This window comes from Patagioenas fasciata, chromosome Z, assembly GCF_037038585.1.
Source record: "Patagioenas fasciata isolate bPatFas1 chromosome Z, bPatFas1.hap1, whole genome shotgun sequence".
In the NCBI taxonomy this organism is placed as follows: Eukaryota; Metazoa; Chordata; class Aves; order Columbiformes; family Columbidae; genus Patagioenas; species Patagioenas fasciata.
Genome location: NC_092560.1, coordinates 26256257 through 26274414, shown reverse-complemented (window position 1 = coordinate 26274414; position 18158 = coordinate 26256257). Strand labels below are relative to the sequence as shown.

General features: G+C 36.0%; 1 protein-coding gene across 2 annotated transcripts in view; it reads right to left on the bottom strand.

Moving 5' to 3' along the window:
* Window positions 1–1078: 1078 nt before the first annotated feature.
* The window catches only part of ALDH1A1 (aldehyde dehydrogenase 1 family member A1), a 33703-nt gene continuing 16623 nt past the window's right edge, over window positions 1079–18158 (bottom strand). For both annotated transcript variants that reach the window (XM_065860619.2, XM_071802079.1), the window contains 10 exons: window positions 17368–17497; window positions 16224–16285; window positions 14106–14234; window positions 11183–11296; window positions 9511–9613; window positions 8766–8950; window positions 7233–7397; window positions 5161–5318; window positions 4040–4114; window positions 1079–1700 (listed from right to left, as the gene is read on the bottom strand). In XM_065860619.2, the coding sequence (XP_065716691.1) occupies window positions 1628–1700; window positions 4040–4114; window positions 5161–5318; window positions 7233–7397; window positions 8766–8950; window positions 9511–9613; window positions 11183–11296; window positions 14106–14234; window positions 16224–16285; window positions 17368–17497 (1194 nt within the window). In that variant the 3' untranslated portion in view covers window positions 1079–1627. The remainder of the gene's footprint in view (window positions 1701–4039; window positions 4115–5160; window positions 5319–7232; window positions 7398–8765; window positions 8951–9510; window positions 9614–11182; window positions 11297–14105; window positions 14235–16223; window positions 16286–17367; window positions 17498–18158) is intronic.

Below are 18158 nucleotides of genomic sequence, written 5' to 3'. Positions count from 1 at the left end.
GGTTGGTCACATTCCTGTGTAGCCTCATCTAGGTGTTCCTGCTCCAGTGGGGGGATTGGACTAGATGATCTTTTGAGGTCCCTTCCAATATCTAACATTCTGTGATTTTTGTGATTCTGTGATTCATATGTGCATGCCTGATCCCAACCAAAATGAAAATTTAGGCTTAGTGCAGTTTGGCATATTTATCCTCCTTTGAGACTTCTACAATTGACTTCAATAAAAGCAGAATTTTGACAGTAGAGGTTTATGAAGACTCATACCTGCTCTACAGACTGCTTTTAATCTCTTTTCAAAAATGTCATCTTTCATTATATTCAGGTTTTCTCTAATACAATGCTAATTACCACTTCCAAATTCTCTTTTAGTGTTTTGCTGTAATTTTTTCTCTGCAACTTATTTCTTTAGGATTTTTCCCCTTTCTCTTTTTTGGTGCTTATTTTGATTTCTGTGCTTTCTTCTTTACATTTTCCTCTGACAAGAGATGAACTGGGGCTCCAGATTCAGTACAGGGAAAATTTGACTGTCAGTAGGAGACTACACAATTGCAATACTTGGTGTCTGTAGACCACTGTGCCAGGACTCATCTGGTGGTTGCTGCTGATGAGCAGAGAATTGTAAAATACTGAGGCTGCACGACCAAGAGATCTTGCAGGTTATGATCAGCTTGGTGCACAAATATTTGCAGAGGGCCTTTATGAGAATAAGCAGCTATAAGAAAAACATGCAGACATATGAATACAGGAAAAATGGTATAAATTACAAAGAAGATTGCCTTCCCTCACCTCCACTTCTTGCGCTTCGGTACTTCTTGCATGTTATCTCTTCAGAATTTTTTTATATACTTATCATTACAAAAACAAGTGCTGGCTCTTTGCAAATTATCCAGTGTTCTGTGTGTTCACATTTTTCTATTTATAATACTGTCAAATAATTAACATATTTAGTTTCCATATAGCCAATATAGTATGCTTCTGATGACCTAAACACAGGGTGGAGAAAGTAGTGTCTCTTTAAGGATTCATAGTGCCCAGGTGTAAACCAGTGTAATAGAAAAGACTATCAAAAGGAGCAATACTACGTTTTGAAAGTGGATTTTAATATTGGTTAATATTATCCAGATTACATTTGTGTGGTATAATAAACAAATTCAGTAGTCTAAGAAATATATCTAGAAAAAGCCTATTATTTTTGAAAGACATGGAAAAGTATCTATCTTCTAATTACTCATAAGTGCTTTTTTAAGGCCAGAAAGAAAATGCAAAGAGAGCTGTCATCTAACATTTAGAAGAGCACATAAATTCAAACTGTTCCTGTTGGATATATCGAAAAAGGAACATTTTAATAGCACTACAGAGACTTTCCACTGAAAATGAAAAACAGTTCTTCCTGAACATGAATTACAAAATTGGTGAGCTATGCACCAGACCTTAAGTTTTCATTTTCTCAGTTAGTCACGTTTCTGTATTATTCTTTATATTTTTAATGTAAGCAAGTACCTCTTATAGAATCAGAAAGCAAAAAGTTTAATGAATAGTTCTTCAGAATTCAGATCCCCTTTTCAGATTCTTTTGAAGATTGCATTTGAAGATCCCCTTTTCAGATTCGCTCTGTACCTCAAGCAGCATTATGAGTTCTTCTGTGGGATTTTGATTGTGACAGTCTTAACTTCTGTGTATTCATGAAGGCCATATTCTCCCCTAGATAAAAGAGAACCAAGTGGATTATTTATGCTAATGCTTTTTATATGAGTTATGGCCTGGATGGGATTTTCGGTGGTGTTGTACGATTAGACAGATGTATAACAGGTATACTATACATATTCGGAAGACATCTGTGCAGCTAGACTGCTGCTGGAAGCCTTTCAAAAAGTTACAGTAACTGTCTCTTGAGAAAAGTAGGAGAGAGAGCAATTTCATTTCTGTGCAAAATAATGATGTTTAATCAACTTAATGCATTGCTAAACCGGCTTTCTGTGCACCAAAGCAGACACATTGTTAGGTCTTCACAGGCATGCTCAACAAGTTATTTTCAAATGCTTTCCTCTGATGTTGAGTTTTCTCCTAAGTGAAAGAATAGGTGCTTCATCTCATGTAAATGAGGGACACAATTAATCCACTATGAAATCTCCCAGACAGTGAAAAACATTTAAATTTTACTGACATGTTATTAACATGATTCCACCTCTATGTTTCACATATGAGATGAAGTATGCTTGTGTGCCTCGATGTTTGACATCTGATGCAGTCAAACTCTTCAGACATAAGTGACTGTTTTATAGAACAAGGGTTTGTTACAGTATGTTATCCATTTCTTATCGCCCTTTTACTAGATAAATCTGTAAGCAAAACAGAAATCTGTGATCAGGACTCTTGTGCTGTGGGTAAATGTTTACTGATTCTCTCCACTTTTTAAGTGGCTTTCTGTTAGTTTGTGACATTCAGCCATTTAATTCATAATGGTATTATCGTTCCAAGAATTATACAGGGGATTTTATTCTGGGATTCAGGGAACTCAGTGGCTTGACACTCGGACCTCCTGATTATTTCAGTGAACTTGTTTCATGCGTATTTCCATCTCCTCTAAAATTGATTGCCACATGTTCACAGAATATTTTCCATGGTAGACATCTATCTGGTGCTATTTCCTTCCTTGCCCTCTAGCAGGAATATTCTTATTGCTCTACTAATTGTGATTTTGAATGGAACATTAGGAAAGACTTCATTTTCACAAAAGCTTAACTCCTTCAAAATACATTGTTACAGAGAATATTAATTTTTATCATAGACTATTATTGTTTTCGTGTTATTTCCAGCAAAGAAATACCCAAAATATTTCTGCAGAAGGCTGTAATTCGGAATTGATGATATGTCAGTTTTTGGCATTCAGTAAATGCAAAACAGTCCTTGATAGTAATGGCCTAAATTATAGTTTTTTCTTGTTTTCATTTTGATATTTTCTAAAGCTCTCAGCATTGGTATAACTCTATTTCCTTTGAAGTCAGTGGGAGCTTTGCCATCAGGAGCAGATTGAGTCCAGTGATGAGCAACCATGAAAACTCTACCATTTATCTCTTAAAAAAAAAAAAATACAAAAAAGAGAAAAAGAAGCTCTGAAACAATTCACCAGCACATTCATTTTTTAAGTACTTTCATTATTCATCAAAAGTACTATGCATTTGGTTTAATTAAAGGGAAAATTTACACATTTTGAATTTTATATGTTGCTTTAAAAATAATTTGTTCTTCCCAGATATATGACAAATTACTTGACAAAATACTTAAAAAATGGCTGATTGTGATTTATGTTCCAAAGAAACTGAAAAGACCTAATTCTATAGAATGTAATGAACAGGTATGATATGAAATGTTTTGATATGTAACATGTGACATGATTCTCTTGCTAATAGGAAGGTCAGGATGAATACAGGTTAGACAGGACATGATTCAAATTGAATCTGGACTAAATCTTGGAACTCTGAAATAATTTGATTAGCTTATCATTTCTGTATACTCCTCCATCTCTAGTTTGGGAAAAGATCAAAGGCTGAAGACAACAGAGGACTAGTTTTGTTATAACTTTTGACCGTGCTGGAACATACTGTAAAAACGTTATTTTAAACTGAAAGCTTTTGTTTAAATTAATTATTTTTAAATGCCTCATGTTTTCGAAAACCTAGCATCTAAAGGGAATTCCATAAACTATACACATTTATCTCTTCATGCAAATGACACTTTCTACATATATGCAAAACCTGTAAACCATAAACACAATGATCAGTTTTACAAATCAGTAGACCACAAGCTACTAAAAATGGTGAATTTGAAAAAGTATGTATCTAAGTAATTTTCCTATTTGTTTTATAGGGAAATGATTTGCTTGACATTGCCTCTGACAACATGAAGTCCCTGAACACTATATAGAGTAATTTGACAAAATCTCAAACTGGGCATCCTAGTTATAAATGAGCTTGAATTTGGATTTTGGAAATTTGTTTTGCAATTCTGGTGAATCTACATTTTAAAAAGTATTTACTTACATTTCTCGTCCATTTCCTGACATCTTAAATCCTCCAAAAGGACAATGAGCAGACAGTGCACTGTAACAATTAATCCTGGAAGGACAGAAAAATTACTTCTGATATCACAGAACAACTTTTTTTCACTCTGAAAAATCAATGTTTTTCTGTTGACTATAAAAAAACTATGATCATATTTACAAACTATATAGTAATATATAGTAATATATTTGCAAAAATATGTGTAATTCAAGGTTCAGAGAAACAAAGTATTACCACAAACTACACTTATGATCAGGTTTCTAACACTCATGAAGGGTCCTCAAGCAGAGTGACAGTCATATCTTTCTCTGATAATTATAATAAATTTTCTTCCTAACTAGTGTATAAGTTGTTAAATCAGAGACAAGTCATAGTTAGGTCTTCTGCAGCTACACTTCCAATAGGCAAATTCAGAATGTCTTCAGTGTATATTTAGATCTCTTTCTGATGAACTGATGTAACTGCAGGGAAATGCAGGTATCTGTCAGTGATAGTAACTAGATTCAGTCTGCTATTCTTCCAAGCTTTCATTCTTGCATCTCTTAGCCTTTGCCTTTCTAGCTCTGTATGGGTTACCTTGTTCTTTTCCATTTCTGAAAACAGTTGCCCTTGTACTTGTACCAGTTCTCCCCTGGTTGTGTTTCCTTACTTTTTTTTAACCACATTTTATCAATCTTTTCCATCACAAGTAGGTTTTCTGCCCATGTTAATAGCCACAGAACTTCAGATAATTCATTTCTTTATACAGAACAAAAAAATGATGCCTACAAATTAAGTATGTAGTGGGCTATTCTCAGATACAGAATAGAAAGTAAAGTGATACTCTCATTGTATTTTGTTTTGTCTCCTTTCCTTTTCAACAAGACAGCTTACTTTTTCAGACGAAGTTTACAGGACAGTTGTGTGAAGATGTAAAATAAGTATTTATTTAATAGCACTTTAAGAACAGAACAGTGATGGAAAGAGAGACACAGGAGGATGGCATTGATCTACCTTTCTAAAGATGACAACAAATTCAAATATAAAAGTATACTACTCAAAGAATTACTAAAATATCTTACAGTTACTGCCATTGGAAGAATTAAAAAGCTATTATGTACCATACTGTTCCAGCTTGAAGAGCAGCTGCAAACGTCAGTGCTTTATCCATGTCTTTGGTAAAAACTGCTGCTGCTAAGCCATAAGTAGTGTTATTTGCCCTCTTGATAACTTCATCTGCAGTTTTAAACTTCATGATTTGTTGAACAGGTCCAAATATCTGTTTCAGACACATGTAAATATAAGAAGTGAACTAAGATAGTTTACTATTGTAAATAATTTATATTTTTAAAAAATATTTCTGTCAGATGACCTTATTCTTGAATTCATTCAGACAAGAGTATACATCTCATAACAGAGCTCTAGAAAGGATTATAAATTCACATAAAGATAAGATTTTTGTAGTGTTGTAGTATGCCTATTGTAAAATGATTGATAAAACAATAAATCAAGAAAAAAAAAAAAAAATTATGAAAACAAATAAATAAAGGTGAAAAGACACCCACCATAACTGGAGTTATCATGGAGTCACAATCTTTACACACCTGTGGCTGTTACCAATGAACTGATATTTTTTTTGGCAAACTCCAGTTTTAGAGTTAAGATCTTAAGCTCTTCCTTCTCCTGGACTTTCTATTCAACTTTAATCTCTGCAGGTAGCTGCACAACTGGACATGTACACTAGGCGAAATAAATATTTCTGCTTTCCATATGGGTGTTACGTGAGATAATAGTCCTTCAGGCTCAGTTTTCCCACTACTATCACACTGTGTTCTCAGTCAAAGATACCCATGACCATCACACAGTGCCAAGTCTGTCGACGACAGGTGGGCATTACCACATATAATTACTTCCATTCCATGGATCATGACCTTTCAACTTCTTTTTCCTGGAAAATGTTTAGTGCTAGTTTCTAACTACAGTTGCAGGGACTGATTTACACAGATCAGAAAATCACTGAACATTCCCCCGCTGTTCAAGCTTTGTCTTTCAGAACCTGGATATTTGATGAATTGCCTTGGTTGTATGGTATTTCATTGTTCAATACACTCAAAACAGTGTGAAAGAAGCAGTGCTTGTACTGCTGACTCAAAGGAAGCTAACCAATCTGTGAAGAAACATACTACTGTGTAGTTTCCTACCTGACACCCAGACCAGCAGAAACAATCTAAATTATTTGTCATACACCTATCTCCTGTTTTACGGCACTCTCCCCTTCACAATTAATTCTAGATGCTCTGATGTTCATGTTAAGTCAGCCTGTTGACTCTTGCTGAAGGTTCTAGATATGTTCAGCAGACTGCATGAGCAGTGCTGCTGGCTATATAAAGCAACATCTAGATTTGTAACAATTTGGAAGGAGCTTTCTTAAGAACTATAATGGACACCAATTGCAGCACGATTGCAGCAGTTATTAATCGAGATGAATTCAAAAAAACATGGAGAAGAGAACTTTGGACATGGACTTTGAGACTGTGATTACAGAACTCTTTTTCTCAATGGCATAACAGCTCTGCACTCATGACCCTCTGTCATTCCTTGCAGATGATCACTGCTACCTTGGCACTGCTACTTTAGTTGGGTCAGCAAAAGTTCCTTCAATGCTGTGTAGACACATCTGCAAACTGATCTAGGTTAAACAGCCCTGCAGAGGCAAAACTCTGTTTTGCTGTAGTTACCAACAAAATGCCTGTGGAAGCACAATCTAACTACTTTTTCTTATTGCAAAGTAGCTGTTTAGTGCATATTGTGTCCAAATCCCAAATTAAGGGACTCCTTAGGCAGTGTAAATCATTCACAAGCTGTGCTTTCAAGGTTCCTACAGGTTATCATGACTCCAATACATCAGACATGGGCAGTATGGAGTAATGTAAACAGTCCAAATCTCAGCACTTTTATGTACTACCAGTTTAAGCTCAAGCCTTTGTTGGCACACCAGCCCCCCTGACATCCACTGAGTTGCTAAAATGGGCATCAGAAACTGAGAAAAGCATTTTAAACACCACCAGGATGGAACTACATATTTACTAAGAATGTTTCTATGTAGCCACTTTACATTCCAAATGGATATTTAGCACAGACATTTAAACAGACAATCTCCAATGAGAGTACAGACTGCCAAAAATGTATTTACCTCTTCTTTGGCGATACGCATATCATCTGTAACATTAGAAAAAACTGTGGGCTGGATGAAGTAACCTTTGTCTCCCCATGGACCTCCTCCACATTCCAGTTTGGCTCCTTCTTTTTTCCCACTTTCAATTAGCTCAAGTATTTTTTGAAACTGCTCCTTATCAATCTAAATGAAAATATAATACAGAGATGAAAACAGCACACACTGAATTGTTCTTCTAACTCATTAACCAAAATCTAACAATGATCCAGTTTTGTTGAGTTGCAGGTGTTGAAGTGGAACATCTGGAGAGCCCTGCAAATATTTCTGTCACTAACTTCTCAAAACTTTGCAGTCTTTTCTCAGATAGACCAGTTATCACAAATTCTGTCATAAAAGAATCAGCCCTAGAAGGACTGATATGCTGTTTTTCTTTTTTAAAAAAGCAAATAAAAAATCTATAAAATTAATGTGTTTATACTTCTCCTACTCCTCTTACTTCCTGAGCTTAATGCTGCAAAAACAGCAGAGTGCTTGATTTAGCCAGCAAGACTCTTTTATACTTCACTAGGTCTGGTAGACTGGCCATATTGTTTTCTTATACTACTAAAGGAAGTTGAAAAGCAACCTTAAAATGTAACTGAAATTCAGTGTTGTTATCAGTTTATTCATTTTATTAGTGGTATAAAGGCACTTACATTTTCGATTTGAGAAACACAGATGTTAGATTGTTTATTGTATGAAGCTAACCTCTGCCCCTTCATGCTCCTACGCCTACCAAAAAGTTCAACATATGCCAAACATAATGCAGACTGGCTCTATAGCATAACAAAATGCATGGTGTTTGGTTGGAAGAGATCTTTATTGTGGTAGTACAATAGGGGCTTGTATTTCTCTAACCCCTTATAGTTTTCAGTGACAAAGTGGATAATAGGAAATAGCATAAATGAGGACTAGAAACTGATTGCACATCATTTTCTCTCATCCCCTCTCCAAATCAATGGATCACCACTTCAGGTCTGAGGGCAAATTATGTACAAGACAACACTTATGTTGAGAAAAACTCAATGGTAAAGCTTTTTTCTTTCTTTCTTTCTGTTTTTTTTTTTTTGTTAGTGTTGTATTAGCTGAACAATACAGAGGAGAGGAGAGGAGAGGAGAGGAGAGGAGAGGAGAGGAGAGGAGAGGAGAGGAGAGGAGAGGAGAGGAGAGGAGAGGAGAGGAGAGGAGAGGAGAGGAGAGGAGAGGAGAGGAGAGGAGAGGAGAGGAGAGGAGAGGAGAGGAGAGGAGAGGAGAGGAGAGGAGAGGAGAGGAGAGGAGAGGAGAGGAGAGGAGAGAGAAATCTCACCCTTAGTCCTATGATAGTGACACAAACATCCATCAGTCCAGTTTATTCCTCCTGGTCCACCAGACTAACCACAAGACAACTGAACTTAGCCTTGATACTAATGCAATAATAGGTTGTACATTGTTGCATTAGAAGTACAATAATAGAAGTACATTAAGCTGTTATGTCATGTCACAATTATATTGGAAACATATAACATCGCTTACTTGAGGGCCTTGCTGTACACCAGGCAAAAGAGGATTCCCAAGGGTGTACTTCTTTGCTCGTTCAATGCTCCGACGAACAAACTCATCATAAATAGGCTCTTCCACAAAAATTCTAGATCCTGCTACACAACACTGTCCCTGGTGGTAGAACAAACCAATATGTGCAAATTCCACAGCGGTGTCCACTGAAAAGCAATGCAGAATTCATCAGATAACACACTTGAATTGTCATGTCATAAATTCTTTACAAATCTTCATCATTTCTTCTCACTTCCTATTTTGGATTTTTTATATGGTCCTTTAAAATACAAATATTCATCCATTTACTTATGTACCAAACTACTCATCAAAAATAGTACAGTACACCTAGAAAAACACATTCAACTCTTCTTTGTGAAATAAAGATTCAACATGATTTGCCTTATCAAAAATATGAAGAGGAGTATTCAGCTAGAAAGTTAATAAACCTGCATAAAATCTATGTATTTGCTTTGGTTCTGCATTTGTGTCACATTAGGATAATCCTTAATTACACCCTTAAGGGGTAACCTCGACAGGTTGTCAGACGTTCATATCTATTTAGCGCCCACCAGTTTTTGGAGGCAGTCTAACCTTAAACTATGGTGTGACCGGAAAACCTTAAGAATCACTCCTTCATTAAATGGGTACAAGTAATTTACTGACAAGGAAAAAGAACATGGCACTTGCGAAAGTTGTAGGTTTATATAATAAAAATTCTACTAACAGTCTGCGTCTGCAAATATAATATTAGGACTTTTTCCTCCAAGTTCCAATGTAACTCTCTTCAGATTGCTCTTCCCTGCTGCTTCTTTAATAAGTTTGCCAACCTAAAAGGGAGGAAGAATACAGTTTCATCTTAAAAAACTTATTATGACCTCTGAGTTCCTCGAAAGTGAAAATCACTTCATAGTTCTCTGCCATCTCAGTAATAATAGAAATAAAAATAAATTTAGAAGGAAAAAAAAAAAATCAGGGTGCATGTGATTTGCAATCTACAAAGTAGGAATGTCTTATAGAAGATTTTCCCTTGGAGATACTCCTGTTAATACGAACTGTCCTGGAAAAACACACTTGTAGTCCTTGTGGCTTTGGTCTGTGACTGTCCATGTGTAGTAATCCTTTCTCTGCCAACTTTCTTACCTTTGTTTCTTGGTGCTATATTACACTGTCATAAGAAGAGGACTGTCACCAATGTCTATGAATACATCCTTTGGTCCATCTGCCTTTAGAAAGACATTGAGGCATGGGAATTGCAGTTGCTACTATCCATTTGGAACATCTGTGGGGTATTTCTCAGATAGCATGTTTTTGGATTTTTTTCCTGTTACTTTAGAACTAAAGATTTCTGAAAGTAAATATAGCTCTTGTACTCAATGTGTACTCATCCTTGACATGAAGACAGGTTGAGAGGGTTAGGATTGCTCAGCCTGGAGAAGGCTCAAGGGGACTTTATAGCAACTTTCCAGTACCTAAAGGGGACCTATAAGAAAGATGGAGAGGGACCTTTTACAAGGGTGTGTGATGATACGACAAGGTGCAATGACTTTAAGCTAAAAGAGGGCAGATTTATGTTAGCTATAAGAAGATAGTTCTTCACCATGAGGGTGGTAAGGCACAGGAACAGGTTGTCCACAGAATTGCCGATGCTTCATCTCTGGAAGTGTTCAAGACCAGGTTGGATAGGGCTTTGAGAAACCTGGTCTAATGGAAGTTACTCCTGTTCAGGGCAGGAGGGTTGGAACTAGGTGATATTTAAGGTCCCTTCCAACCCAAACTATTCTATGATTCTGTGGTTCTATGTATCTTTGGAGTATATATCCAAGAAGTTAAGAGACCATTTGGGAGCTCTTCTATATAGAATTCACACAGACAGATAATATAATGTATTGTGTTAAGGATCTGGTTACGTAATACTTGCACTGAAAAATCTTCAATCATATCGCTAACAGTTCTTCAGGGTGAAGGTTAGGAAAATTAACAGTGACCTTTCTTTCCATCACCATCACCTCACCTAAATAAGGTTTCTGAAGTACTTTCATATCATCCTGTTGTTATTAAAGCTAAAAAGAATGGAAAACAGTCTGCTTTTGCATTTTTTATAATTAAAAAAAAAAAAAAAAAAAAAAACGAAAAGCAAAAAAACTCAAAAAATCTCCACATTGTATCTTGTGGAGTGTCTTTGTTTGAAGGGTTTTTCTACAATACAAACATTGTTTAAACATGTTTAAAGTTAATAATAACCAACAAATCATTAGGAAGACTTTGTTTAAGTAAACAGCAGCCAAAAGAAATAAAAAAGTTTAAATAGTTACACAGAACTTTTTAGACATTAAATCATTACAGGGAATCAGGGAGGCTCAGTTCCTGCTTATGTTTTCTTTCATTCATTATAGTACCTCTGTAGAGCCCGTGAAAGCTACTTTATCTATATCCATGTGGTAAGAAATCGCTGCTCCAGCAGTGGGTCCAAAGCCTGGCACAATGTTCACAACTCCAGGTGGAAATCCTGCCTGAAATGGAAGAGAGAACCCTGTGAACCTGGGAAAGGATGATGACTAGAAGAACACGTCTCATTTAGTCTCACTTCTCTGTTCCGTTCTCTAGACTTCTTTTCTCAATCATACAGTTATTCTCAGCCCTAAAGCCCCAAATATGTTCATTTTCACAACTATGTTCATTCTCACATGTAACCCTCTTTCCCTCACCTATCTTTTAGGCTATTGAACTGTCCTTTTTTCAAAAAGAGAGAACATATAATTTTAGTTATTTTTCAGTGCCATTGCCAAAGAATACATTTATTTTTTATTTTCTTCCCCAGTCAGGTGTTTGAAGAAAAAGATATCTTAATTTCACATCTTCTTGATTAAAGCTATTTGAATCATCCTTGGACCATCTACTCACTATCCCACACACTAGATGGAATTAATTAATGATCTGCTGACTAACACTGAAATTCTATCAAGAAAAAAGATGGAAATAATACTTCCAACTCAATGTCTTTGCTTCTTCTTCTGGGTGTGGGTTAGAAGTAGAGAGTGGGCAATCTGAGAGCTTACAGCACAAAAGAGGCAGGTCAGCTACCAAGCATGAAAAAGCTGGTAACCTGAGATATGCACAGTCCCAGTTTCTTGTAAATTTTCTGCTTAAAGGGTCTTTTCCTGTGGGCCAAATGAAAGCTATTGTTTCCCACCAATTCTATGTTATTTATGTTCCATTCACAGACAAAATGAGCTATTTTCTTCCAAGAGCTTGTCAGGCAGATTTCCATGGATGTGTATCTGGATTTCCTGTGGGCTTCTGAAGAAGCTCTTAGATCTCAATGGCACTTACAAAGCAGAGCAAGCATGGAATTCAAAGAGTCCCCCTAAAATAGTATCTCATTTGTTATCATTTAGATGAGTCTCTTTTTAGCATTAAACAGGACTATGCAAAGGTTCTATTTTCATTTGGAAAATGGTGAATTTTGGCTGGTGAGTTACAGCTTCTAAGCCTCATATTCTGCCTTATGGACACCAAGCAACTGCTTTTGTTCAAATAACTTTAGTTCCTTACAGGTTCATGCTCAGATACCTTTCATCAATGCTTCTTACAAACAATTAATTTTCCAGATTAATATTTGCCCTAGAACTGATGAGATAATGAGGTTCTTTCCATTTACTTAACATTGTGATTCATACTTTGTAGAAAAAAAGTAAGAAAAGTATTTTTTATGGGGCTAATTCACATTGTCTTACTTAGGGCATCTATTTTCCATGTTTGTATTAGAAGCTATTCTCTACATCTAAGCAAAGGAGTCTTGTGAGGACTATTAAGGATAGGGAGGATTACCAAAATGACTTTTTTTTTTTTTTTTTAATGTGGACATTTGAGAAGGAGAGAATTAAATCTTCAAATGAGTCTAAAACAACTACTGAAGTGATCAGCAAGGTTCAGATCACTATCAGGGATTTGGGCTCCAACTTTATTTGGGTAATCTGGGCGTAAATTAAAACCCAGCTTGATTTGAGTGAATAAATCTTAAAGGACTTGACAAGATAAATATCTGTCTTTTTTTAAAGCTACACAATATCTACCAGATAATAGAACAAAAACATTCAATAATTACATACTTAAGCTGCTATTCAGCTGAACAATGAATGAATAGGTAAAATGAGAATCATCTTGCATTTTGCCAAAAATACCCTGGTGTTAAGTATGGACACAAAATGGAGCACTGATTACATTCGCACTTATGAACTCTCAAGAAATCAGAATATCAGTACAGATATTTTGTTAGACTCAGAGAAGAGCTGAGTTACTTTCCCTTTGAAACTGTTTGGTTTGTGTTCGTTTGTTTTCAGAGGAATATACTTGTGATACTCACAAGTATAATAAAGTATCTCTGCCTTTTTTTTTTTTTCCTAAAGCAATTTGTCCTTCCCAATATTATATAATAGCATTTACTATGTGATGCAATAACAGCAGGACTTAGCTCCTTCCTGATAGTCAGTTAGTTTTTGTGAAATATTAACTCATAACCAGTCAGTGTGTTCTACTGAATCATTGTTTTGAAGCAGAATGATAAAAAGTGCTAAGTCATTTCCATTGACACTCTGCAAGGTTACTGTGCTGGTGATTATTGACATCTGTGACAGCTCTTCAAACATGTTAGATTACATTTGTTGATTTCATTGGGAAGCAAGATAGCTAAAGTATTTAACTGTTCTTTGGGTGTTTACTGGGCTGGGCACAATAGTCAACATAACTCTGGAGACATCAGAGAAACCACCACACAACTTGTGTTCAAGAGCACAAAGTGTATTCTCCCAGTTTCTGTGTGAAGGGAGTTCATAAGTTTGGCAGCAGTCACCAGTCCATTTTTGCAGCACCCTGTTAATAGTAAAACCAGGTAGATGAAAAGTTGGATCAACTAAAATGTAATAATAATTAGCTGTATCAACAGATCCTTTTCTGTGATAACTATGTTAATAAAGTTATTGTCATCGGACTCTAAGTACTCTGTCCTTGACTCTTTGTTTGCTTTTGACTTTGAAACATACTGTGCTTTTGCAATACAAATATATTTCCCAAAGAATTAAGTTACTGAATTGCTATTTGTATTTTTTTGTGTTTGTATGTGAACTAGAAAGATATGCATGCTTCTGCCCTGGATTTGCTTCACTGCTTTACAGTAAGGTAAGTTCCATAGTACAAGGCCAGACATGCAATGAGATAGACATGCAGGGGATAGCCTGGCTTATATTACCTCTGTGGCACTTCAGCTGCAGTATACTCTTACATTTCTGAGAAGGGCAAAACACTCTGCTGTTGCTGACTTACCTCTTTAATTAAGGATCCCATGTAAAGGGCAGTCAGTGGAGTTTGTTCTGCTGGTTTGACAACAACTGTATTTCCACAACAAAGGGCAGGGGCGATCTTCCACATGAACATAACCAATGGGAAGTTCCACTGAAAAACAGATGAGAAGGTGTACCCTATTTCTACTATATCACCAAAATGTCTTTGCTTTTTCTATAATACTAGTGCAAATTGTCAACTGTGTGGTTGAACTCTTTGTTGAACTCTTTTCAGAATGAAGATATTTTGAAAAAGCAACTGGCAAGCTTTGTTATACAAAGACAAGTGATTTTGGTTTATGTGGGTCCAGGGCATCCAAGGTTTTAGTTAAGAGCTGCAGAGACAATAAGTGTGCTCCTCTTACAAAGCCTTCCAGAAAGCTGGTAGATTAGTGGTGAAATTGGGAGTTTTGCTAACTTAAATGATCACATCCATCATCAGTTCCATTTTCTAGGGCAGAAAAGGTAATAATGTGTAATGCAGCCCCTGCCCTTTTCCATGGAAGTTTCACTGGCAGCTCTCTACGGTGGTCAGCCCAGCCAGACTGCAGAGCAGTTGACTCTCTTGGGCGACATATTAAGAAGCATCAGGGCCTGGTAAAAATGGTTTGCTCCTTTGAGAACATTTCTAATAGTTTTTGGAAGCATTGAGCTCATGAATCCGGGCATAAAAAAATACCGTGTGCCTTACCTTTATGGAAGTCAGAAAAACAGGCAGTTAACAGTTATCTATTATGTTAGAAAGGCTTGGAGAAGTATGCATGCAACTGGTCTTTATCTCTTTCCTTATCTCATTTTAATGTTACCCCATCCATAAAATAACAGGAGCACAAATAACACAAAGGTATTATGGGGTTTTCTAGATCTTTATCATTAAAGTAGAACTGTGTGAGTGAAAGGAAATTGAAATGATGAGCTAGCAAGGGTGTTTTGCAGCGTTCACCTAGTTCTCCAAGTTTTTATTTTATGTAAAAACCTCCCACGTGGTAGGTTTACATTTCAGTGGAGAAAAAACAGAGATATACTCAGAAGTCCTTGAATATTTTATAAGGAAAGCCAGTCCTTGTACTAACTGCTCATACTTTCAACATGCACATTTAGTGTGTCTAATTCTTTAGTATATCTTGGCTGGGTGTTTTACTTGAAATATCTTGTGCCTGACCTAGAAGAGAATCTAAATCAGCAGATTCCCAAGCTCTCCTGGAGGCTCAATCCATATTCCAGTGATGTTCTAAAAATCCATGTGATGGTCTGAAAAGATAGCAAATCTGTAAACTCAGGACACCCAGAACATGTGTGGAGCTCACATGTCTGAACAAACCTGACAGACAAGATGACTCTTTCAGAATCTCATAAGTTGCTGAGCAGGTCAGGTCAGGCTGCCCACACCTACTATGTGCAAAGAGATGGGTGGATTAGGAGCATCTAGTGTATGCAATTATTTTCACAGCAATGGGTTGAAGCTGTGTAGACCTCACAAATACATTTAAAAGTTGAGTTGCTCAATGTTTTGGATGTTCAGACTTAGGTATGCCTTTTAAATCTTAACGTAAAACAAGTGACTTCAAAACTGGGAATTTAGACACTCCAAACAGGAGCTTGAGAACATATGGCTCAGTATCACTGTGCTTATTAGACACATTTTTTTGCTGTTACTTGTATCATGAACATGGTGAATAAGTCTTAGTCATAAATAAGATTCAGCTATCTGGATGCTGTACAGAGCAGAACAGATATTCCAGGTCCTAAAGACCTTGTTACTTATAGGCTGTAAATGTTACCCTCTCACAGCTGTTGATTTCTAATTCTTTCACTTCCAACAAAATGTAGTTCTGTCTTTCAAAGCAATCGATCAGTCAATCTTTTGAGATTTATTTTCTTTCCCTGTACATGAAGGAGAGAGAAAAGCTTGGAGGGGACAGACTGATTAAAAACTCCCTGTTGCAGAGTTTGATAAGTACTCTGAACAGTCTCTGTCTTTAAGGAACTTAACGTTTCTGACTCATAAGGTTTCACAAATGCATTTGCATAGACAAAATTTCAAAAGCATTTCCATTTATAACAGGAACATTTGTGTTTTACATAAATGGTTCCAACTTACAGGGATAATTTGGCCACACACACCAATAGGTTCATGTCTTGTAAATGTAAAAAAGTTTCCATCTAGGAGAAGAAGACATAAATTAGACATTCAGACAAAGCATTTGTGAGAAACAGTTAAACCAGAAAGAAGATGAAGTTGGATACCAAACTTAGCTGGATACAATTCTACTTATAAATAATATTTTCAAAATCTTAACTATGCAAAAAACCCACCATAAAGCACATCTGGATTCAATATCTATTTTCTACATAACTCCAAGGCTTGATTCTGGCAGGCTGACTGACTTTTTGGAGTGACAAACCCTCTTCTCAATCTGATATGCACAACAAACCAATGAGTGTTCCTCATTTCTTTTTCTTTTATCATCTTTTTTTTTTTTTTTTTTTCTTTTTTGGGGGGGTGGGGGGGAAGGTACTCTTTTAAAAGCTATTTAAAATCTTAGGTACATATCAGAAATTTTTTAATATTAGATCTTAGCTTAAAGCAAATCCATTAAGTGTAAAATTCCCTTTGATTCAAATAAACCTGTTCCATTAAGCCGAGTATGGAGATCTATGTGATGCGAAAAGGTTGGAAGTATTTATCAGTCTAGTTTTCCGTAATTCCTTCTTTATTACCATTCTTTCCTTTGCCTGGAAGAAGGCAGCTACAAACAATGTTTTCATAGAGCTGCTTAATGGGAGGGGGAACAGAAAGAAATTTGAGCAAAATAAAGGAATGTTTCCTCATTCCTATCTTTTGGTACTCTTCCTAATACATTATCCAATAACGGAAACAAATATTACTCTTTGTGCTAATCTTAGCTTTAATAAACAAATACCTGGGTTTTATTACTGTACCATTGCATAAGCTATACTTTTCTGTGCAAAAGTGACTTATCAGACTTCATAGACGTACTAGCAAAAATCTTTTGGTCAATGAACAGTACTTATTAGCGGTGTACAGACAAAAAAATAAATGTGAAGAACTGCACTAAATGTTTGAAACGTGTACTATGATGGATATGAAATAACCTGTATTAAGAACAAAAATATTTTTTATTTGAGATAATTTTTCTGTTGCCTAACTTTTAGAAAAAGGCAGTCTTTTACAGAACACTTTGGCTTCAGTTCTGTACTTTTTTCATCTCATATGTACTCACCCATTGGAACAGTACGCCCATGGATTTTATCAGCCCAACCTGCACAGTAGCGTAATGATTTGATACAAGCATTTAAATCCATCAGGTAAGCAGTAGAAAAGAGTTTTCCACCATTAATGGCTTCCATTGTCTGCAGACAACAACAATTACAAAGTTAATATCAAATACTGATAATGGTTCTCGTGCTTATGCTTTGTCATTTAGCTTTTGGTTGTCCAGTTCAGAGGTTTTCAGCTGTAGTACAAACATTTTCATTAATTACCCTCTGCAAGATATTTAGTACTTGAAAATCCCAAGTTAGCAATTTACAAATGAGAAATTTTCGTTATGGTTTATTCACAGTGAGCTATGCAGATAACATGATCATGTAATAGTGAAATTTTCTCATGAAAAAATAGCTTTTCCCCCATCTGAATCACTTACATTGTTGTAGTTTAGACTAAATATTCTACAGGTGTAGATGAATGATCAGGTAGGACTCTGCACAAAAACTGACGCAAATAAAATGAGTGGCCTCCCTCAGCCTGTTCACACTGACAGCCAAGGTAGGCAGTAATTCCCTGGAAATAGCTGTCACATTAACTTAGGATCCTGTGCTTTTTAGTGATTAAGGAATGTCTTTCTAGGTACTTAATAAATGCATGGTTAACAACTTATATAAGGAAGAAGACTCAAAGCATGGAATAAAATACCTCAAATATATCTTGTGTGTTTGATGTACAAAGGAAAGATGTGAGCCATCAAGAACTCTTACTGAGAAAAGTTCATTATGAATAATAAATAGTTATAAA